This window comes from Zootermopsis nevadensis, unplaced genomic scaffold (assembly GCF_977971745.1).
Source record: "Zootermopsis nevadensis isolate Lab colony 2312 unplaced genomic scaffold, Znev_1.0 Znev_ptg000017l, whole genome shotgun sequence".
Classification (NCBI taxonomy): domain Eukaryota; kingdom Metazoa; phylum Arthropoda; class Insecta; order Blattodea; family Termopsidae; genus Zootermopsis; species Zootermopsis nevadensis.
The window spans coordinates 7,850,840-7,875,923 of record NW_028259149.1 but is presented as its reverse complement, the minus strand read 5'-3'; the positions used below and the strand labels follow the sequence as shown (position 1 = coordinate 7,875,923).

Here is a 25,084-nt window from a genome sequence, read left to right as displayed (position 1 = left end):
AGAGGCTACTTCTTTTAAGGTTTTTTCACTATAATGTAAGAATTTCTCACACATGCTACATGTCCTGCCAATTTCATTCACCTTGATTTAATCACCTTTATAATATTTAGTGAGGCATACAAATTATGAAGATCCTCATTGTGCAGTTTTGCTATCCTCCTGTTCCTTTATTTCCTCTCTCTTATGTCCAAGTATTCTACGCAGCACTGTGTTCTGAAACACCTTCAAACTTCATTTTTTCTCTAGGTCAAAAGAAAATATTACACATGTTCTGCTTTGCCTCCTACAATTCTTTATATTTTAAGGTATTTTCAGGCCACAGATACTTTTATTTAAATCACTGGAGAGCTTTAACTAGAATTTGTAGCAGTACTTTTCCAAGTGTTAAACTGAAAAAAGGATGAATATTGTGACCAAACATACTCTGAAGAGAAATAAGTGACATCTAGCAAATTAGCATACAAATCAAATGGAGTAAATTGGCATTTAAGTCACTCAAACTAGAGTATTTAATTCAGACTTAGATCATTTAATGTTAAAATTATAATTAATACTTTCATCTGCTACCACTTAACATTAAATTCTTTATTACATATAGTCCACGACTGTAAGACTTGCAGGGTGAGGAAGTGGGGTGAAGGAGGAAAGATAGCGTCTGCCTTTAACACTTCGGACTTCCTGCATTCCTTGCAAGTCTCAAGATTACAGTCGCGTACTGTACACACATTTTGGCCACTTACGCCATCCTCAGCACATGTTCACCAATGTGATACATTATGTTCACTTTACAAATTAAACATGTCAGTAAAAATATCTGTTATTAATACCTGGCTGGATTCAAACTGGATACCTAGCAGATACAAGTCAGACCCAAAATCCTTGAATAGAACCTGCCCATTGTCATTCCTACGGCAAAAGCTGTGTGTGTGTATGCTCATGCATGTTTACACATACGTGTGCAAACATGGAAGCCTAGTGCTTTCTTACATTAACCAAAATAAGCTGAATCCTACATTTAGTTCAGCTCTGTAAGTATACTTACATACACATTGGTGTGTTTCCTCCATCTATAGGAACATACAGTTGTCCAAACTGTTGACATTGTGACCGACACATATGCCCTGCATCCATTACCTCACAATGAACACCACTGAAATTACCTCTGCATCTGCACGAGGGCTGTCCTCTATTGTCCACTTCACACGCGCCACTATTAAGGCAATAGCTGTTGCATACATGCTGTTCACAACGTGATCCATTTGTGCCATGTACACAAATGCACACTGGTAAGCTATTATTATCTATTTCACATATACCATTGTTTAAGCAATAATTGTGGCATAATGACACTTCACAACGTTCCCCGCTATACCCCTGAGGACACTGGCATATTGCATTCCTTCTTTCTTCTGCAAGTAACAGACCAGAGTTAAGACAATAGTCTGAACTTGCTGCCGTTTCCTTCACTGACGACTCAGATGCTCCAATTCCTATTGGTCCATCACTCATAAAACCTTCACTCGTGTTTGGAAACTCAGCTGGGACTGTTACCGTTCGTTCAACTTCGCAATCCACTATTCTGCCATCAGACCAAGCAACAATTCCCTGTGGTGTCCTGTAAAGTGACGACAAGATGTTTCATAGACAAAACAGAAAGCTCAAAATACTGTATCAAAATTATTGTTCAACATTATATATGAGTACATTTTCAAAAATTAATTGTTTAATAGAATGAAGTAAGAAGTGATGGGAAAACATTCTGATAGAAAATCAGGATAGTGTTAAAAATGTGATTAAGAAATTATCTGATAGAAAGTCACAGAGAAATGATACATTTTACCAATATATATATATATATATATATATATATATATATATATATATATATATAAGTGAATTCCCTAAATAACTCAGTTAAATATGTAATCTTTAACAGCAAAACAGTCCCATCATTATCTTACCTGCCATCTTTGTATTGGTATATCTTTGTAGGTTGTTCACCTTTAGTAGGTTTTTTGGGCATACTCCATATAGCATTGTATATCAAATCAGACCAATAGATGTTGTGTAAATGAATAGTCAGAAAGAATGGTTCATGGTGTGTGCCATGTATGATGGTCTCACTATTACTGCCATCAAGATCTGCTCGCTTTATATTGTAATAGATGCCAGCCTGATCATCACTCCAGTATATCTTGCCTTCTAACTCATCTACAGCTATGCCCATAGGTTGAAAAAGGTCCTTAGTTATTATAACTTCCCTTTTAGTACCATCTAATAATGATCGTTCAATTGTTGGTTTGAGATGGTAGCTATTTGTCCAGTACAGGTACCTGCCATAATATAAAAATATACAGAATGTATGCAGTTTTATATTTTATAAATTATTACAGCACTGGTTGCCAAATTATTGATGTCAAAATTACAGATACTGTAATAACTCCCAAGATACCAAGTACATTGTTCCTATGCACATGTACCATCATATGAAAATGTATGGAGGAGAGGAGGTAGAGTTCCACATGTTCTTTAAATCAGCACTAGGTATAGACGATTGGTCATCTTCATACTTCAGCCACTGTACTCCCAGGGCGAAGTGGGCCCCAGAGGCAGTTTGGATGCTGTGGGGGGGGGGGGGGGGGAATCCCTTCCCCTGTTGAAAACAAAACCCTGGTCACCAAGCCTGTAGCCAGTCATGTTTCTCTCCAGGAACTCCCAATAAGATAGACAAAGCACAAATGATTACTGAAATGCTGTGCTCTGTCAAAACAAAATTATTTTCACAAACAAATTAAGTGCAGACTAAATTCAGGGAACGCTTACTGCCATGCTGCTCAAGACTGTTTCCTGAAACTGTAAAGATTAAAAGATACAAACCTAATTTTGCTTGTAATTTGGTACAAGTAAAGGGAAAAACATGGATTGAGTGTGTTTGAGAACAGGGTGCCTAGGAGAATTTGAACCTAAGAGAGAGGAGGCAAAAAGAGGCTGGGAGGAGGAAAAAAAGAGAGAGAAAAGAAGAAGGAAGAAAAGAAAAAAGTAATGAGGAACCTTATAATTTATCCTCTTCACCCACTGTTGAGGATCATGAAATCAAAGAGGATGAGATAGGCAAATGCATGGGGGGGGGGGGGGGGGGAGAGAGAGAGAGAGAAAGAATGAGAAGTGTGCGCAAAATTTTGCCTGGAAAACCTCAAAGGAAAAGACTATTTTGACAACCTATACATATATGGGATGACAATATTAAAAAAAATATTAAGGGAATTAGGTGAGAGGGTATGCATGGAATTCATCTGTTACAGGATAGGAACCACGGCAGGCTCATGTGAATATAATCACAAACTTTTAGGATAAAAAAGGTGGGTCATTTCTTCATCAGCTGAGAGACTACCTGTTTCTCAAGAAGGATTCTGATCCAAGTAGTTATGTTCTACTGTCAATAATTCAGAACAAGAGTATGAAAAAATCTTTATGCTTATACATGATCACTAGATGAAAGTTTAATTTTGACGAAAATGGACCAACACACAGCACAGTAATGATGGAGGGTTTACCTCCTGCAGCTGTCTACAGTTATTCCATGTGGAAATTCTAAGGCACCAAGCTTATGGAGAATAGTTCCTTCTTCACTGTTCATTGAACTTGTGTACCAATATATGGCTGTCTCGCCAGTCCAGTAGAGAGAATCAGAAACCACATCATATGCAATATCTCGTACCTTATGATTGTCAGCTCCTATAAAAAATGTAAAAGAATTTAAATTAATACAATGTCATCTTGATCAGCAGTGAAAACAATCATCCTCAGAAAAAAATATATTTTAAACAGGCTACTTAATTTTCTGATTTTCAGTGCTAATTTTTGTATCAGTGTCATGTTCAGGATGAAAATAAAAGGACAGTGAGGTACTTACTTTTGATGAATGGTCTCAGATCTTGGTTTCCATGGAGACTGAGAGTAAATACACTGTAGTTGCTATTAGTGTCATCACTAAGGAAAAGAACTTGGTGTACAGGGTCGAACTCCAGCGACTGAAGGTCTGCAGTTGGTTTAGGTAGTTTTCCTACAATTTTACCAGTGCTACTGAACAAGTCAACTTCATTTGTTGTTACAACAGCAATATCTGGAAAGATAAATTTATGTGCATTACTCAATTGTGTTCTTTAAGGAGCAAATCTTGTGTTCTTGTTTCCCTAAATAAATATTAAACTTTTTTTGCAACTTCTGAAGCCAAATAATCCTGTTTAAGTTTATACAGAACAAATTCCTATTTATTTTTGTATTATATAACTACAATCTTAAACAAGGAAAGAAGATGACGTTCCAGGAATTAAAACGAGAAGCCGAGAATAGGGAAAACTGGAGAGCTCTTTTTGAGCAGAGCAATGGACCTGTCGTAAGACAGAACACTTAATAATAATAATAATAATAATAATAATAATATTATTATACAACTATGAAATGAATACGTGAAAATGCCCATATTACTAAACTGAACAGTATATTGACCCACAAAACATATTTTATAAAGACACCTCGACTCTACAGCGAAACATTCACAACCATAAAAACCCTTGACAATTTGGAGACAATCCACCACACAGCCTTAGAATTTAAACTCAGTCAATTATTCATCTCAGAATGTGCTTTATATTTCAACCAATATTCTAAATCCACATCACTTCAACTCATGTATAAGTGGGATACTTGCAAATAAAAATGCATTCACCTATACCACAATAAATGTGACAAAATATTTTTTATTTATTTATATTACAACTCCATGAAGGACACAGACTACTCAGTGCAAAGATGGAACTGCTTTAAAAAATTCAGGATGTCTGAAATCTTATTCAGTCTCATATTACAGAAGTTACTTACATCAAAAACTGATTTCACACTAAAAGAACAAATTGTACAGTAAAGGTTTTCAGATATTCTTTGAAATAAAAATATCAAATTTAAAATGTTCAAAGTGATTTGTATACTAGCATGCATTTGGAATAAAGAGTGCTGGTTGTTGTGTAAGCTTTACTCACTATGCGCAGACTTGTATCTAACTACTTTTAAGTAGTGACGTTTGCTCGTGTCAGCTTAATACACATGATAACACAATTAAGGTACTAATAACCGATCGTTTCGGATAAGAAATAGGGGCTGAAGAAACAAATGTAAAGTTAACCACCCCTTAACTAATCACAGTTCCAATAAGGGTATATAGTAGCAGAGGCAAGGCAATGTGCATTCACACAGGCACTTTATATGTAGCCTCGTAATTCTACCAGACTACACAGTGCTACAACCCAGAAGACAGCCATCAGAACCTTAAACTCTACAGATCATAACATGTCTATAATTTAAACATTTCAAATGTGTACCACATTCTCTTTAATATTTCATTATCACTGTCACAACAAATAGTAGTTGTGGTCATTGTGATTCTGATAGCAGCAGTAGCAGTAAAGATATGTGTCTGCCTCTGGCTTCAAAAATGACCACTGAGCTTCCGTTTCGTCTGCCGAAATCATTTCGACCTTTACGCTTAAATAAGAAACTTGTCACAGTAGTGCTTCTCGTTATATCGTTTGTAACAAAAATTTTAAAAAAAAGTTCATACATTGTAGGATTTGAGGTTTTCAAGGTGGAGAGACCGGAGATGGTTGCCTCCAGGGTTGTAGTACCGTGTAGTCTGGCAGAAGTCAACAAACGTTTCAGAGATCCTTGCTGCCTCCATCATCAGGGCAAACGTTGCTGAACTTTACGATACCACACGGTGCTACAACTCAGAAGACCACCTTCTCCGATCATTCGTTGATTACGTTTATCTTCACTTCTAAGTGAGTCTATTCTAGTGTATTAAATAAAGGCAATTTCGTTTGTAATTTTCAAATTTAAGTCTCTCCGGAATAACTTTCGTGAAGTAATAGTGGAACAGCTTTTCCTTTACACACTTACTCTCCGCTTCCTTCCTTGTGTTCGTCTAATCATCTGTGTACTGATATTTATTCAGTCAAGATACGTGTACGCTAATATTTGATGATGGCTGTCTTCTAAGTTTTTGCGCCGTGTAGTCCGGCTACACGGCGCAACAACCCATAACACAACCATCTTCATACTTGCCGCCATGGGAACCTCAAATCCTACTTAAGCTAATATTGTTCTATGAAGCAGAAGTTAAAACAAGCTATTTGTTCTGGCTAAAAATTGTCCTTTAAAGCCAGTGTCTTAGTGTTATTTTAAGAATTGTTAAGAATATTAATTGCAAAATCATTTCAATATTTTATAGCGTCCTTACCTAAACTGGGATTCATCAAATAGGTTACAATCTTATTACATAATCTTAATACAATTTAAATTACACTTATCAAAATATTTACATTCAAATGCCATGCAAATAAGATCAAGACAAAAACCACAGCATTAATCACGTAATCTATGCGTGATGGAAACGAATTGGTACGATCTTTTGGAGCAGTAACGTTGGTAGTATGTCTAGAAAGCGTTGCGCAGCCAGCGATGTACAGCCCTCATTCACAAGAGAAGCTTCTGAAAGGGTTCTCATGTTAGGCTCCACGAACCTTATTGCCTATTCCTACAAAAAGTCACGTTCTGTTATTTCGATTGACCTAAAATTATTTCTAAAGTGTTCTGACGTTCTGCAGCAAGTCGATGGAGACGAGGTGTCATATTCCCTAATATCTGTCATAAAATAAAATAAACAGAGCTTAGATGTAAGAAATTCAACTGAAGTTTATATTAAGCGATTCAAAGTTGGGTAGGCATAACTCATGACTTCTGACAGTCGAGAGTTCGTCTCGACCTGGTTTCAACTAGTTTCTTGAAACACAAGAGTAGGGTCGTAGGAATTTCGACTGCCACTTATAAACTATCTCTCTCGACAGCTACTGAAGTGTCAAAATGAGTGTCAATCCATTAATTGCCTATTTATACCAACTGACTGACAAATTCAGTCTATCCAGCCGGACGTTACGATTTCTCAAGGAACTTCGCGGCTAAAAAAGACATGAAATCAAGGAATAGAATTTTCAAATATAGGTTCAATAAGAAGTAGGCGTGATAAATGTGTGGTTTACATTTGTAACGCTCTGTAATACAAAAATGGGGCTGAAACTTAAAATAGCAAAGATAATTATTTCGAATATGGGAAATTAAAATGTTGGTATACTGTACAGACTGAACACAAATATACGACACATTTCACACCTTTAAAGTCACTGTTGTATTGTTTCGTACTGAATCTAGAAATACACGAAACTAAAATGAGGGCAAATCCAGTTAAAAAAACGAACATACGAAAAGCAATTAGATTGAAACTGAACGCTTGCATTCAAGGCCACCCTCCCGCCAACATACATGAACTACATTCATTATCAAAAAACCTGAATAACATACAATTTTATTTAACCTCGGAATTAACGTTCAATTAAATCAGGATTAAAACACTTAATAACGTGCGCCTTGAAGATAGTAAATCATTCGAAAGTATCTGAAACAAAGTAGGCTGATTAAACATTTGATAGCCCGGAGTCCTCACCTGACTATTTCTGCGTCGCTAAAGAATGCAGCTAGCTCAGACACCAGCGTGTACCTTCAACTTTGTTCGCTGGACACATTTCTTACAAAATGCCACGAGCTATTTTTGTAAAAGCCATGACCAGAGGCTCACTCACTTGTAGTGGATAGACTCGCGAATCCTCCATTCGCCGCTGCAACCAGGACAACAAATTTGCTATTCCTACGCTCTTTCAAGAACTTCTATTACCTTAGGACTCGGCAGGTTGGTGTAGCGGTAATACTAAAATCTTTACTTGGAAGGTGCTTGCTTCGAATCTCGTAAAGGCTGTCGGTTATTTAAAAAAGCGTTACGCGCTACCTATAGATTTGCCTTTGGGTTTCTCGAAACACCACCTTCAAACAGACCACGAACGCCTCTCCTTCAAAACCCATTCCTAATGATCCATGATCTCCGCAACTGAAACACGTGTCATTGAATAAAAGTAGAACATCATGAACGACATTTTTAACAGGCTGGATACATATGGTAGTCAGCCGTCACACTCAGTATAAAGTTGCACGTAATTATCCACCTCAACAGGTGACGTAGCTCGTCCTTGCTTTCTGCCTGATGATTGCAGGTAACAAGGTATCAATGCTAATCGGGTCGTCTGTACGAATTTCTATGGATACTCGAAGACAATGCACCGCACGACGTTAACAAATTTATCCTCTCCCACAAACAGGAGAAAAAATTAGAATATGTCGTTTGGATGCATTCTACCTCTGCACGCATGATAAGAATGACACCTTCGATTATTTCAGACTCCTGAGGACGGAAGCAGATCCAGCTTCCGAAACGTCGTGTTCTTTTTAAAAACATAGACGATGGACACAGTCCAAGAAATCAGTACCCTTTAAAATTGACTAGGTACTACTACTTTTTCCTTATTCCGAAGGATTTGAAAAAAAAATCGTGAGCCTTATCTACTGCTTTACGTTCAAGTGTCACACATGCTACTGGCTTTGAAACACTGCCATTAATGTAAGTTTTCCTTGCAAAAACTGTGTCAGATATGAGCTGTTGCAGGGGCAATTTTAAAATATGTAACATTACATTAATTTATGCACATTTAAATAACATTTATATTTCAGCATATGCTGTGGAAGTCTGATACTTCTGAGCAAATACTGTCAAAGACGACAAAATGTGCTATTAGTTTCTAAAAACAGTGAGAGGGAGAGTTTCCAACAGGAAAGTTATTTCTGGCCGGAGGGAAGGAACAACACAGTAGGCCCTCGTCACTTGATTAGTTCATCAACACTTTCAAGAAGCGTTATCTAACGCCACCTTCGTTTGCACAACCAATCTAGAATTTGTTACTACCTGCATCCATATTATTTCCTTCACCAACTCCACAGAGCAGAATCGTTCTTGATAAGCTGACAGTTGTTCAGCTAGTAAATAAATACTATACCTTTATGGAACTAGCAAGCTCATTACCATCTTCACAAAAACCCGCCACTGGTCTTTATCCTGAGCCACATTAATCCACTCCACATTCTTAAATCCTATTTCTTTAATATCCACCTTAATATTATCCTCCCATCTACGAAGGAGTATGTCTCATAAGTGGATTCTTCTTACCATGAACCTTAACAACAAACACTCTTGACAACCAGTGTTCTTATTCCCATGTCTCTTCCCGCAACTAAAACTTTTTACTGTTTGATCCATGATTTCTTTTTCCCAACGACTAATAAGTTAATATCCTGTTAACTGAACTAGCAACTCAACCCCAGTAGCTGTGTGTAGGGCTCAGTGGATAAACGTATTTTAGGCTATTTAGCATGATTAATACCAGTAGTTCATGGTGTGCACAAACCAAGCCAATCATTCCAATTTTGTAGGTCCCGATACGAGTTGACTGTCCATACACACAACACAGGCCTAAGAACCAGGATTCTCATGACTGAGCCAACCCGAAGAATTCAAACAAAAGAAATTATCTGATGAAAAGGAATTTAATCTCGGGAGAAATTACAATACTCAATTTTTTACAAGAGACACGGCATTTGGTACGCAAATAATCAGAGTTTACAAAGAAGCTTTGAACATACTATTGCCAATTTTATTCAGCATTGTTACACGCGTTTTACAGTGTCTGGATCGTGTTCTGGTGTTTGAGGTTCATGAAATATCTCTTCCCGTCCCTCCCTGCAGAAAAGCTCACATTTTATATTTTTCTTCTCGGAGAATGATGCGCATTTCATAGAGGAAAAAATCCTTCAATGCCGTTTACGCCTCACAGATTACAAAGCTTATCGCAAATTTGGCGCCGAACTGAAGACGTTCTTATCTAATAACATAACCACTCCATTATAAAATGGCTCTCGTAACAGCTGGCCCCACTTGGTCAGCATCATGTATTTCTAGGTTACTTGGTATTGCATATGATTTATCCACGTCATCAATCCCCAAGAAATGAAACCGAGCAGTCCGACATTATCCTCACCCTGCATAGGCAATGCCGAGTTAATACTATCTTCGAAATAAACTATGATCTCCCATCCCTTACTTACTGTTGCCTGGTTTCAGACACACTTCTTCAGTTTAACTTCATTTAAATCAAAACACTTAGCGATACATTCTTCAGTAATAAAATTTCAATGGCTGTCAACAAACTGGTTCAGTGACTGTCTCAACCAACTGATTTGTATTCATTCTTCCTTTGCCCGACGGACATCAGATGATTGCAAGTCAATACAATTTCAGACACGGTCTTGAGTTCTGTAAGATCATTGGTTCCCTTCACTTCTTGATCTCAGCAACACACTCCTCCAACAGATGAGTCCCACCCCACCAAGAAATTAAATGATAATCACTGCCGTGTTTTTTTACCTTCGCTTCTGTCAACAGAATTAATGTATTTTCTCCTGCTACGTCTTAGTTTTAACACATTCAAGCATTCACAGACAACAAGCAGAGGCCCCTCGCTATTTTCTTTGCTTTGGAGGCAAACACAAGTGCTGTCTACGAATATTCTGGATACTCACATCAGCATACGAATTCGAATTTCAACCGTCCTGACGTGAGTCAGTATTAACCCACACCTATTCGAAGACACTAGTACTTCTGGACATATCGGGACACTCACTCCTACATCTTTGGCCGATATGTACATCTAATAACATTTAAGAAAAACAACACCTTCGCCCAAAAATGGAAAAACAAACGTAATGAAACATCACCAAAAAACTACAGAAATCATAATTGAGTTTTAAGTTCTTAGATATATTTTACACCTGATGATGGTTTTATAAAAACCGAAACATGTTGTGTAAATGTTCCGAAATGTAAATCGATCAATCGATATGGAACATGAATGATATTTTATTATCTTAATTATAAGAAATTTTAAATAAAAAATTATATTGTGATCAGACGGATTAAAATAAATAATTGTGTCTTCTCAAATCCCTCGAGCGAATAACTCACTAAATGTATCCTTTCCGATTCACCCTGTGTAATCGGCTTACTACCCCATTTGACATCTATAACTGACTCGAAGTTAAAGTAGATAAACCAGATATATTATAAATTATTCGACAGAATTCGCACAGTCCGAATTTTGGCCAGGAGACATACAGCATCTTCCGAGGTTCATGGTTTTCTGGGCTTCCTCTAGACCTGGAATGGACAACCTCCGTTTCGCCATCGCATATCATCCGGAGTTTTACAAATGCAAGACCTACGCAAAGCATAACAATTCTGGCGTCCTCGCCTCATCCTAACTTTACAGCCTGTTACTGTAGACTGATCTGAACTAAAACTGGAATGTGTTGACAAACTGAAGAAACACTCCACAATAGCAAAAACAAAAATTCGTTCTGACGTTCTACAGCCGTTGCATGCGGACGGGCAGACATGGCTAAACGAACAGGTGCATTTTTGCAACTTCTGGTTGCTGAGGCACCTAACGAGAGAAAGAAACTGCTGTATAAAGTGAATCACTTAACGTTAAATATATTCTATAATTGATACAGCGTCATGATCTAGAGGCATATAAGGTTCACTGCACCAGTGCCAGCCAAGTAGCCAGACGTCTTTCTTTTTATAGAGACCTTGAACTTTCTTCACTGTGATTCATAACATTCTGACCTGCATTAACATTTCACGGGAATCTCCCAACAGAACGAGTTGCCACCTGTAGTTGGATTGGGGAATGAAGTATCATTCGTCTGAATCATGGGGGTCGGGGCCCTCAGTGTTTCGGAAGACTGGTCCCAGAGCCTTGAAAAACTTTTGTCATTACAGAACTGTTAGTAAACGGATGGAGTTGGCCCAGGATCATAGCCGATGGCGGGCTTTGTTGTTGTCGGTGTTGGACCTGCAGGTTTTGCTACCACGAAGATACTGACAGTTACGAGGCGCGTCCCAAAAGTAAGTTTCCCACTCGTCCCACAGCTAGCAAACCTTATATTGAGCGAAGCGACTGTGCGTACGTGATAGAGCAATGACGTAGCATGGCGCATGCACTAACGGCACTTCCCGCGTTCTCACAGTAGCATCGTTGCAGCTGTTGAAGATGGAGGTTCTTATTCCAGCTCCCGCCGACTGTGAAGTGCGGTCAGTGATAACGCTAGGCCACACACGGCTCGACGGACAGCAAGTCTCCTGCAGGAGTTCAGCTGGGAGGTGTTTAATCATTCACCCTACAGCCCGGACCTCGCTCCCAGTGATTTCCATCTTTTCCTACACCTCAAGAAATTCCTGTCCGGTCAGCGTCAGCGTTTTGAGAATGACAGAGAGGCGGAGATGGTTGTCACACAGTGGTTCCAATCCCAGGCGGCAGACTTCTACGACACAGGTATTCAAAAGTTGGTCCCACGGTATGACAAATGTCTCAATTCCGGTGGCGAATATGTTGAAAAATAGCTGGACACTTGCTGTATCTGTTGCAATAAATATTTCCATGAAATTGTGTTTTGTTTCTTTAAACGGCCCCAGGGAAACTTACTTTGTAGACCAGCCTCGTACTTGGAGAACGTTTTTTCTCTCCCAATTTGTGATTTTCTTCTAAGTTCATCTACTGACCTTTCCGGTCTCCATAAAATTGCTATGAATCCAGTTTTTGAAACATTGTGATTATTTCAACCCATGATTTTGTAGCCTAGCCAGACAGACACGCGCCTCGTAGCATAAAGATCCTACTCTATGATTACAAATTGTGAGACTCCCACTGACGAGGAACAAGGACGCCAAGGCGAGCCACAATCGCCTCCTGCCAGATATTTACCCATTCGCCATTCATTATCACATCCGCCTCCTATAATAACATGTCACTATTCTCCATATAAGCGCAAACAACCAAAGAATCTGACATCAGTCATACAACCTATGGATCAATAATCGATCATCCTAGTTATCGTAAGATACGAATTGTTGGCATCAAGTCTCGCGGTAAACAGCAAATAATAAAACACGTGTTAAAAGTAAAAAATGCACAGCCACAAGCGAAAGCATCAAGTGGTCAATCAACGGTCAACAGTTTTCATTTCTATCAGTAGAACCACGTGTTCTGTCTCTCTTAAACACGATGACTGGTTAGAATTATTGTTTAATTCTAACGGTCCTTCGAAGAATGAAAATGAAAAACAAAACTTTACAAAGATCAATACATTTAATTAATTTACCAACTGCGACCGATTTAAGAAAGGCAGTTCACGGTGCTAATTGTATGCACAGATAGAACCAAATTTCCAATGAACAACTGTACTTATTTTTAATTACACCTTAAGTTCTCACGGCGGTGAAGATGTCGATGTTTGCATTATGGATTGAAACTCTGCGTGAACCTGTAGGTAGATACCAACGTTGCGGAGGAGCATACTGTCTCCATCTTCAGGCGTTACAACCATAAAAGAAACAACAATTCTATTGTTTCAAACAAAATTTCAGTAGCATAAATATTCTTGTTTGCCGTATTTAAAATAACGTAAGTTCATTATTAAATATAAACTGCAATTATTGTGCTCACCATTAAATTCAGATGTGGCTTGAATTTGATTAACGTGACGAGTATCGGGTATGTGGCCATGTGCTATTTCAAGACAGGCTGAAATAACTGTAGGCCACGCTATTAAATAAATATTCAACCTCGAATCTGTTACCACAGAAGTGAGTGGTCCTGGTACAATACGATATGCAGTACTGTTTCCGGTGTTTTTAGTGCATGACCGTGTATGTTATAAGCGTCACAGAACTTATTATATTAGACGGACGTAAAATTTGTGAAAACCGTGGATAAAAACGTAACAACCTCTGCAACCCAGTCACTGAACGCCTGATGGAACACAACCGGCGCAAACAAGTTGCACTGTTTCTTGAAATAGGTTCATCACACCAGACGGAGTTTTATAACATCAAGTCACTATAAGACATGTTTGAGGGCGAGTACGGATGGGACTGAAATTGTTTTTTTATCGGAAAACTTCCTATAATCAAACTTCAGAACGCGGAAATAGAAAGGAAAACAACAGACGGTCTACTTGAAAACTTATTGTATTTTGAAAATAATTTTGTTCCGTTCATGGAATTTATTTTCGAAGGAACGCCCACTCATTCCTACTGAAAATGTAAATTAATTGACTCCAGCCGCGGACAAAAGAAAGGCAGAAATCATTTTGTGCACCAAAGAACAAAGTGGAAGGAAGGAAGAAAGAAAGAAAGAATAAAAATATGTCGTATTTTGCAAGAGGACACCTTCCCATGCGGTTCTGAACATAACCACTGTTCAATATTTTACATAAACTGTCTTATCTTCTGCTACAAGCAGGTTTTTCTCTATTGTTTTATTCAGATCCAAAATTTTGCTTAAATATCTATCGGTCCAGTGGACATACATCCAGGCCTTAAGTTACTCGTGACTGCCTAAATATGCTACTGAACACACAAAAAGGGACAAATCTATGCTTACAAGTGTGTTTAAATTTTCCTATATTCCAGAGTTTGGTTTGTTTAAATGTCCACAAGACCTGATGGAAAATTGACAGGAAACACGGGAAGAAAAATTACACGTTATTCTTTAACTTCGCAGAACTTGCGGTAATTTATTAAATAAGGCTTTAACTACATTAGTGTATATGCAATTTGCAATTCAATATACCCATTCAGTAATGAAAGGTCCAATGACGTAAGAGACCGGTATTTCGTGTTGACTGTACACACGACCGTCCCCCAAGATGCAGGCGTAGCAAAAATGCGGCCAGCGGGTCAGAGTCAGTCACACTGAACTAAAAATGGAAAATTCTGAGGCTGAATCTTAAAGCGAAATTTCAGACGTTTCCTTCCGCCATCTAAATTACTTTCGAATTACATTAAAATAGGACACGGTCGTATCTCAGCTAATCCTCGCGTATAATCAATTCCGGTGAGAGAATGTCTGACGCCTTGAAACTTCACACAGCTTCGCTGGTACAGAGGTTGTTGACATTCTTCCTTTCTATTCACGAAGCGCCCTGTTGGAATTTCGACGATTTGTTACTCTATAAATATTTTGAGAGATATTACCGCATCAGCTTGTTCGTAACCAATCTACCATAACGATATCACATAGTCTCTGAAGTCGACACAGCATCGCTGAGAAACACAACGACTGCTTCTTCTCAGTTACGCTATTAAATATCACAAGAGATATTACAGCCTCGCAAAACCGTGGGACGTTAAGCCAAAGACACAATACAAAATCATCGTCAAATGTTTGCACTGCTTAAGCCATGTATTAAGAAACTTAATTAGGTATTAGGATGTGTACAAATATTATGGCAGTTCAGCTTCCCACAATACTGGGAAGTAAGAACAATACTCAGTCACGTGTACCAAGCGACTGGGTAGACTTGTAATCAGTTTCCACCCATAATATCACTGAACGTCACGTATCCAGTATTTTTTCATACGCGCAACTTACGCAAAACGTCGATTGTAGTTTTCTGGGACGCCACGTCGTGTGAACTTGTAGGTAAACAACATATCGGAGGAGCAGGCTTAAGCCCTGAATAAAGATGCAGCATGTTCCTTCGAAGCGTTGGTAACTTCTCTATCTAGAGGCCGCATGGCGATGAATGGTGAATTCGGAAGGGTTTGTAAGAATACGGTACAGCCAATCAGATGATATTCTTCCAGTATCAATCTGTTGGGACTGAGGAATCATTAACATGAAAGTCACTCAAAATATTTGGTTCCTACAGCACCCTTAACAAATATTATTTGCCATTCCCGCTTGGTCCAGTCAAGGTCATTCGCCCTCCATGTCAATACGGACTGCGTACATTGTTCGTAAAGGCAAGAGAAACAAATTGTTTTAATTATTCTAAACTGCTATAAAACAAGCATAAATTAAAAGTAACTAGAATTTTAGAACCGTCAACGATCCATGTACACAATAACAGTAGAATAGCGAGATTAAATAAGCAAGTTTTCTCCAAAATGTGTTCATATTATTATTTTATGATTTTTTTGTCTCAACTTTCACATTTTCCTGGAGGGAGTAACATAATAATTCAATTCTTTATTTACTAATAAATAAATAAATGTAACTATATTAATATTCCCTCCAGTAAAATATAAAAGCTGACACATTCATATGAACGCCACAACCTTTCAGAAGATTAGACCTACAGATGAACATCGGAAAGACAATTAGATTGCATAATTTGGTGAACTCTAAAACACACGAGACGGATGTAATATTAAGATAAAATAAAAGTTCCGCAGATAACGACTTATGAAACTACTGATACCATCAAGACAGGTCAGCGACCAAAATATTTACCGACAGAAGCCATGTACTTCTAACTGATTTTTCTGTCCAAGTTTTGTATTGTACGAGACAAGATTCAATCACGACCAAACTGGTTCAATCTGCGCACGGACGTAGACGACGTACCGAAGAAGGGCAGTAGGCAATGTCAAATGCAAAGAAATGCGTGAACAGCTACTGAATTCTTTCGAGGTTGACAACCCGCCACCTCACGGAAATTAAACGTTAATGAATATCACTTAAATTTCGTATAAAAACAGCCCACTCTGATCATAAACAATGCTCCTCTGCATCTGCAAAACGAAGGTAAATTACCGAATGTTCCAGCCTTGTGGTTATCAATCCTGCTTCGTGTTCAGGAGGTCCCAGGTTCAATTTCGGCTCGGAAACTGACTATCCCGACAGGTTTTTCACAAATCCTTTGAAGCTCGGTAATAAGAATTAACATTTCAGTCCGTAATTATCCATTTCATTATTTCTTTATATATATACGAAGGGCATTCACAAAGTAAGGGAAAAATTGGAATAGTTTCGTTGCGACTGGCAAACAGTCTGCAGCTCATCACATGCTGCGAGTGTGGTTCAGTTGTAGTCTGTGTCATATGAGCATGGCGTTATTTGCACCAAGGACAAGTTTACACGCCAGTGAGTTTCTTGGTGTCCGGAGGAACGAAAGGGCCGACATCCGTCGAAAATTCGCTGCCAAGTGTGGGCAGAACCGAGAAAATCATGGAGAATGCGCAAGCAATAATTCTTGGAAACTGCAGTGTAACCACTGCGGAAATTTTTACAAGACTGGGCATTAATGTTGCTCATCCTTGGTTCAAACCTCCAGAGTATCAACCATCTCTTGGCCACACTCGGCAAATTCATAACAAGGACCTGTGACACATTCTTTACAGATTACGGAATCCAACGTCACCCACGAGCTGAAATTTCAACTTGAAGGTTCTATAACGAACCGAAAAGTAGACAGTTACCACTAAGGCCAATCGGAATAATGAAAAAACACAATTGACCTTGGGGACGAAACGTGACGTACAGATCCGAAGCCGCTCTTTGTAATTTATTCCCTTCCGGTAAATCATCATTCTGAAGAGAGTATAAAAGGACCAACCACAAACCACTTGCCATGCGTTTCGGACGTAGTTCATTCAAATCTCAACTGTGCTTTCCTACAGAAAAAATGTCGTGATATTGCCTTGAAACAGGCCACAAACTGTTGCGTTTACACTCCTTCCTCACGATTTCAATGCGTTACGAACTTGGACTAGGTAAGACAGAGATTTACATAGAAAAAACACTGAAAAGATGCACCTTTTAATAAAATTTGAAGGCTCATCACATGACGTCAAGTACTAGTACCTTTATCAGAACAAGTTTAATCATCCACTTCGTCACACCTGATTACAATGACATTGGAAGATGATTACATTGGCACTTACTGTAATCAACATCAATTCCGTTTTTACATTTTTTATATGTGCTGTGTCATTAAGAGTGCAGAATGTTTGCATTTCGACTGTAAATATTATCGGCATTTTAAGAAAAGAACACTATAAAAATTCCTCACGTGGGATTATCTAAGATAGTAACACCAAGAGAGCACATGTAAAAGATACTACATTACAGCATACTAGACATGTTTTATCGATTAAATGACAATCGTCTAATATCGTAATTGCTTCTGCCTTTTAATTTCTACCCTGTGGTTTTATTTCAGTAACAGCTTCGGTTTCAGAGAAGATGTGTCGTACAGGGAAATCACAAAAGTACGCTAGTAGCCCTATCGTTAAATAATCGCTCAGCCAGCCAAGGCATTTCCTACCTTTTATTAAATTCATCCATAGCAGGATGAATCCCTTACATCATATTTAAGATCAATTTTAATATTATTATATCTTTTCCTATTTCTCTCAAGTTATCTCTTACCTTGAGGTTCTTCGACCAAAATTGTGTACGTTCTCACAACTTTCATGCATGCTACATTCCCCGTCCGTCTCACTGTCCTTCATTTAATTACCCTACTAACGTCCTTCCACATCGACCTGTAAACTATTTATCTGACGACCCTTCCGATTACTATCGAGTGTCGTCACTGCTGGCCAGCGCAATCCGTCGCGACAGATCACTTTCTTGGAAGAAAAATTTCCCGAGATAATCCATGATTTTGTGCCCTGATCACTGTATCTCTGAAATTATCAACATAGCATCACTTATTTATTTATTTATTGCGTGTTCTGTCTGACGACAGGTCCATATGAACAGGATCCTTCCATCCTTTTCTCGGACTGGGACCTGTTCATATACGTTCTTGGCAGATGATCCAGAAGTGGTTTGCCATTGCCTTCTTCTGTGTGTGAATGGAGTAATTGTTGGGATGCCACGGAGAAACCGCGGAAGCCCCCGGAGGAAAACTCTGTGTTGCCTAGACCACGGCGTTGCCCAACACAAATTATAAATTCTGTCACCGCCGGGAATCGAACCCGAGGCCCCAGGATTACAAGGCCAGCGTTCTAACCGTTAGACCACCGTGGCATCACTTAAGGGAGATTAATTTTGCTTCTAGATTTTTCCCTGTCAACGTCACTAAACTGCTACTCCATATTCACTCACCAATTCGCAACAAAAACAATTAATACAAAAGAACAATATGATTTACTTTCTAAGTAGCCTAACCAATGCACGGAGCAATTCATATCTGGATTGAGATGTGTTCATTTACTTTGAATTGTGTTTTCAGAACGCGTCGTTATCTCTAGGATTCTGAAGGTTCCCTATTAGCAAAGTAAATGTCTTTGTCTTCGTCCTGCAATTCGATTACGGACATAAAATTATACGACTTTAAATGAAGTTAACTGGTAAAACAAATGTACAATAACATAGCAACCGCAAGAAACATTAAGAAATAATGTCGATAACCCACGAATCACGTTATGTGGCATGTTACACGTTTGCTAAGCGCAGAAGCGATACTGAAATATACAAAGGCCAAACTTTCTGAACCGCAACAAATAACATGTACGACCAAGGCATAAGCTTTTAATAATTATTACATGTATTCAACGAAGAAGGTACGTGACAGCCAATCCGTAACAGAGTTGTGTCTTACTTGGGGAACCCAGTGGGTAGATCCTTTATCACAATATAATGAAAACGTCGACACAGGTTGGTTGGCAAAGTAGAACGAGTCCTGACAACTACGTTACATTGTATTCCTCGTCTCCACGGCAGGGAGCGACCTCACGTTCCGGATGAAGACTTCCACATATGAAGAACAGCTGACAAGAGGTGGTACTCCTCACCGTACGAAATCAGCGCGTTACAAGATTATACAATAGACCCCACACTTGCGGGTTCTTGCGGACACGATAATGAAATTTCGGGCTCCGTCAAAGACGGAAAATTTCATGATTAGTTGACCGACTACTAGCTTATAAAGAAGGACTCTGCTCCATGAAGCTACTGGTTAGTTAGTTAGTCCTAACCACTAACTGGTTCTGGCATTTTTCAGATGGTACAGCCAAGGCGACCCGCGTGCTCGAGTAAGTACGATTGTGTCAAAGTTCTCATGTATAATTGTTGGTCGCGCATTACGTATGGTAGGAGGCTACTAGGGAATTGGTGCTAAAAAGGTTATGGTGTTACGGGAACATGTTAACAACATTTAGCACACAGTTACAGCAATACGCGTCCTCCTTCTTGTAGTTTATGTTCTACTTATATTCAATCGTTTTATACAGAATTAATTTTTTGTAACATTTAGTCTTGTTTTACTTCTCATTTTATAAAGCTAACCAGATTATAGACAACCAAGCGCATTTACCAGGCACACTTAGAAGTTTCAATACTGATCTTAAAAACAGGCCTAAGTCGCATCAGAGGATAAGTACGGGAGAATGTCTTCATCACCCTACATTTGTTTCAGTTCCGTCAGAATGAACGGCATTGTACAAAATTTCTGGGTCTTTTAATACAGCACACTTACCTTCAGACTAAACGAAATCTAATACGTAAAGCTAAGCTGTCCGACTATACGCCATGTAGGCGCTTGGGGGGAGTGGAGGTATAGCTCCTCTCTTCCTTGACCTCGGCACTAGATGGGGGTGAGTGGTCAGCATCACTCCCCGGCCGGCTTTACCCCCGGGAAAGGACCCCGTTACCCATTGGAGAGGAGGCTGGGTGGGCCCCAGAGCCGGTCTGGAGGCAGAGGCTAGAGGAAAAATCCTCTGCCCCCGTCGGAGATCGAACCCCGGCCGTCCACTAGTCACTATACTGACTGAGCTATCCCGGCTCCTATCTAATACGTAATCTATGAAATTAAAAACATTTAGCGGATTGTAATCCAAAACTGTTCGTCCCACCCTCTTGAAATGGAGTAACTGGGAAAACCCACGTACTATGAAATGTCACTTTCACGAACTTCTAGTAAAAACACAATCATTAACCCTGACACTAGCCGCAATCCTTGATCCACAATCTTCGTGAGCTCTTTTATTACGAAATTCATCCTCTGTTAACACACAAAAAATGTCGAGCCGTAATTAAATATTATGATAAGTACGATGATACGCGTTTGTAAACGTCTGACATCAATAACTCTTCGAATACATCAAATTGACTTTCAACTCATGCTTAAGTTCTGCACAAAGGTCTTTCAGATAATAATAAATTAAACAGCAGATAAACTAGAGCAAAGCTGCCACTAAGCATCTGAAGTGGATCACTATGCAAGCAGGCAAACACTCACATGTATGGATCAACTGTCAACAGTTCGTAATTGATAATTTGATGTTTACAATTACTTTAAAAAAATGAATACGTTTTACAGGCACTGCTATAAAAATTCAATATCTTCAGGATTAAAAAGAAAATTGTAATTCGAAAACCTGAAACTATAAAAAACTAATTCAAAATGCTCTTCAATTAAAAAGAGAGAGAGAAAGAAAATTATGCATAAACAAAGTGCACATGACCAAGTTTATACTTGTACTTAGACTTCGGCCCTAAAGCCTGGAAGATAAAGAAATAAATAAAAATAAAGTTCAGATGAACTTTAAGCCTAAATGCAACGCTCATTTATTTAAGAGAGTGACGATGTGCCAGGTCTATATCACTCACACGCACTCAAATGTACGTGAGGCCTGTGTGCGTCTCACTTCCACGATGATCCTACTAAATTTACGAGGTAATGAGTACAATTAATACACAAAATTCTTATTTCCTTTGAACAAGATTGTCAATTTCCTAGCATAACTCGTAACACGAATGTCAAAGATAAAAAGCCTGTAAATACAAAAACAAATCGCATCTAGGTCTTAAGCGATGTTGAAACTAATAACAAGGCCTACACTTCCTGGAGGAAACCGCAACGAACTTGATACTAAATGCTTTTTGTACTCCAGCATATCTCCATAAAACGATTACCTTAAATTTAGAATACAAAAAGAGATACGAAGTTCTCGCGGTGGTGAAGATGACAAAAGCTGTTCTTCTGGGATGAGGATCTGTATGTAGATATCAATGTTTCGGAGAAACATACTGCCTCCATCCTCAGTGACACTTCAACCATAAAGACGAAGGCAGTATGTTGCTCGTAAACTTTGTACCTCTATCTGCAAGTCCGTACGGAGTCACAACCCAGAATGCCAACATCAACACGACGAATATATACACCTGATACGTCTCGCTGATATTACATTTCGATTAGGCTGTAGGCTACAACATTCCTATCACTTTTGTCTACGTATATCTGCATATCGAGTTATTCTCTTCATCCGAGACAGCATACCCTCATGCTTTTCTTCAGTGCCTGCAAGCAAACGGTGAAATCGCACGGTAACACGGGCCGTGACCGCCACCTAACATATCCATTCCTAAAGATGGCTGTCTTCTGGGTTGTTGCGCCCTGATGATGGAGGCAGCAAGGACCTCCGAAACGTCGGTAAACCTCTACCAGACTACACGGCGCTACAACCCAGAAGACAGCCATCTTCAGACTCACCGCCGCAAAACCTTAATTCCTATTCATCAGCCAAATCACCGTTCCTCTTAATCGTAACATTGCTACTTCACAGAGCACAGTAAAACAAATAACCGGCATAGTCCTATTATTGGTACAGTTAAATCTTCAAATACGGAAATGATACGTTACGCGGTGGCTTCTCTAACGCCTTGCCTTTTACGAGGCAATTTTCTTGTAATCGCAATTTCACGCCCTCGCCGAACACACGGTTACATCTTCAATTGTTCGTCGGCCTTTTGTCGTGTAAATTCTGTCGTGAAATAATCGTCTCGTGCCGAAAACTGAGACATGCAGCGTTAAACAAATAAGTAAATATTAATACTATTTCTCACAGGCCTATTTACATCTTTGGCTCCAACTCAAAAATAGCCATGAATGACACAGTTCATTCGAAATTCTTGTTTCCTTTTCTGTGACCGGGCGCATAAGCACGCAAATCTAAATTCAATTCCTTCACAGCAATGAATGATTTTGGTTGACGAGTTAACGCGTAGGTGAAGTACCTGTGTCCAAACACCACAGGAAGTAAAGGAATAGCTCCATCCATACATTCTTACCGTCTACAGGTACTAACCACTTCACCCTCGCGGATACAGCCCGCACACCTGCTGGGTAGGATCGCCAGTGAGAAATGAGTCGGTACGGATGTGGTTTGGACAGCAAAATGAAGTCGCTTCCACTCAGGTCATATCTACAAAATAGGCCACGTTAATTCGACTTACGACGGCCGTGAAACATCAAGATGATGGACAAACAGAATGTAAAGATGTTCAAATGGCTCGAGATATCGACCAGTGGCCGGCTTTTGTCAATGTCATTATCGACTAGATGAATACCGACAACCGACAGATAACACGCGTAGGAAGATTTAGAATGTACCAGGTCTAGCCCTATCATTCCAACAATAAAAAAGTACCCGTATTTATTGCATTGTCCTCATAAATATGCCACATTTTACTTTACGTTTCAAAAAGTCTCAAATAAAAAACTTACGAAAGCAAAATCAATAATTAAACTTAGCATTAAATAACATCTAGAACAATGGAAATCAAAGAAATCATAAAATGCAAGCCTTATCCGAATTTCGTAAGAGTTCCAGGTTATCACAGCGTTTAAAAATAAAAAGTTTCCTTATCAATCAACAAATTTTTCCATGTAGGTAACTGATAAGATCAGATAAGTTTAAAATTGTGATCAAACATCGGTCAACTTCGAGACTCTGAAGCACCGAGCACGCGCAAGAAAACTGGAATTTCCAACAGATATTGTTATTATTTTGAAGAAACACGCAAGTATGACCTTGGCTGTTTTCCTTTTATTTAGAGAACCTTGCCCCAAAGTTCGAACCGTCATCGTTGTGATATTTTTAAAGAGTAGTTCTTGCAAATCTTGCATGCATTCTCCTCCATACCAGATTTCAAGTGCCCACCTACAATCATCAATCATCATAAAAACTGATATACGCGAGCACAAGTACAAAACGACTACAAAATATCTTTCTGGTCTCCGAAATATGTCTCGATGAGACTAATGCATACTACGAAAAGGAAACTACTGCCTTATAACCTATTGAAGTGGCCAGTTTGCGACTCTACACATATGAAATCCATCCCAGACTTTCAGTAATCTGTGGTGCTGAATTCTTATCATTATCTCACTCCTCTAAATCAAAATTCCCACACTATTTGGCGATGCTGAAACATACACCTGGTCCTTACGTGCTGCCAAAGAAATAAATCACGTGGAGTGAGGTTCGTTGAACGAACACGCTGAGTGCGAAAACGAACCAAGGACCAGGGAGATCCTGATAGACGAACGTCGTTACCACGTTTGGAAAATGGTCAGTTATTCATCTTGCAGAAACAAGGTCAGTTCTAGCACAATGTGTAGCCTGACAGACGTTTATCGACGTTTCAGAAGTGCTTGCTGCCTTCATCATCAGTTACTGATTTTCATACTCGATGCCGTGAGAACCTAAAATCTCAGTCCTCTTTTTCCTTTGGTATCAGTTACAACTGTGATTTAACAAGATACCAAATACCCATAGTTGTTTCTGGCAGGCACACGCATCTCCCCTTGCAGATGCAACTGGTGTCTGCAAGGCACGATTGGATGGGGCACTTGGTGGATGCATTTCGCACTTAAAAACATTTAAGATGAGTTACCTTTTCAGTCAAATCAAACTTGTTTCCACTTTTACAAGATAACAAAACCGGTTTTATCTGTTACAGTGAAGTGATTAATAGACTACATGCGATAAGATTGATGATACAGTAGAATCTGAACAGTTTAAGATAAATAGTAATCACAGTTCTCAATTACGGTAATTATAAAAACAAAACTCCCACCAGCCTATTTAGCTCCTTATGTAATAATCTATTCTGTGACAGACAATCGCGGTCTGATTACAGTACGTAAATTAAAAAGATACGAAAATACACACACACTGTGACTTGCAATTCGAAGACAGCCGAAATTCAGAATTACGTGCAGCGGACCTCTAAAGCGTTGGTAAATTTCTACCACGCTACACCCCAGGACACAGCCATCTTCGTACATTAAACCTGTTTCAACCTAAATTTAAAATGGCAGTACACATATGCACCTCCTGGATAAATGCCGAATTCACGAGTGACGTTTGTCGCCAGGCAGGGGCTGACTGGCACTTGAAGAGCCTTCTTTATTTATATATACAGCTCTTTAATAGGTTGAAGGTGAAGAC

At 39.0% G+C, this 25,084-nt stretch overlaps 1 protein-coding gene across 5 annotated transcripts in view; it reads right to left on the bottom strand.

The window, feature by feature from the left end:
• The window catches only part of LOC110834055 (Low-density lipoprotein receptor repeat domain-containing protein cueball), a 47,961-nt gene that overhangs the window by 17,691 nt on the left and 5,186 nt on the right, over positions 1-25,084 (bottom strand). For 2 of the 5 annotated variants that reach the window (XM_022072843.2, XM_087350314.1), the window contains exons 2-6: positions 15,486-15,716; positions 3,914-4,123; positions 3,555-3,735; positions 1,962-2,333; positions 1,043-1,615 (exon numbers count right to left, since the gene is read on the bottom strand). In XM_022072843.2, the coding sequence (XP_021928535.1) occupies positions 1,043-1,615; positions 1,962-2,333; positions 3,555-3,735; positions 3,914-4,123; positions 15,486-15,588 (1,439 nt within the window). In that variant the 5' untranslated portion in view covers positions 15,589-15,716. Of the gene's footprint in view, positions 1-1,042; positions 1,616-1,961; positions 2,334-3,554; positions 3,736-3,913; positions 4,124-7,555; positions 7,578-15,485; positions 15,717-22,936; positions 23,054-25,084 lie in introns of those variants that run through there. The other 3 variants (XM_087350317.1, XM_087350318.1, XM_087350315.1) reach the window with 3 other exon arrangements.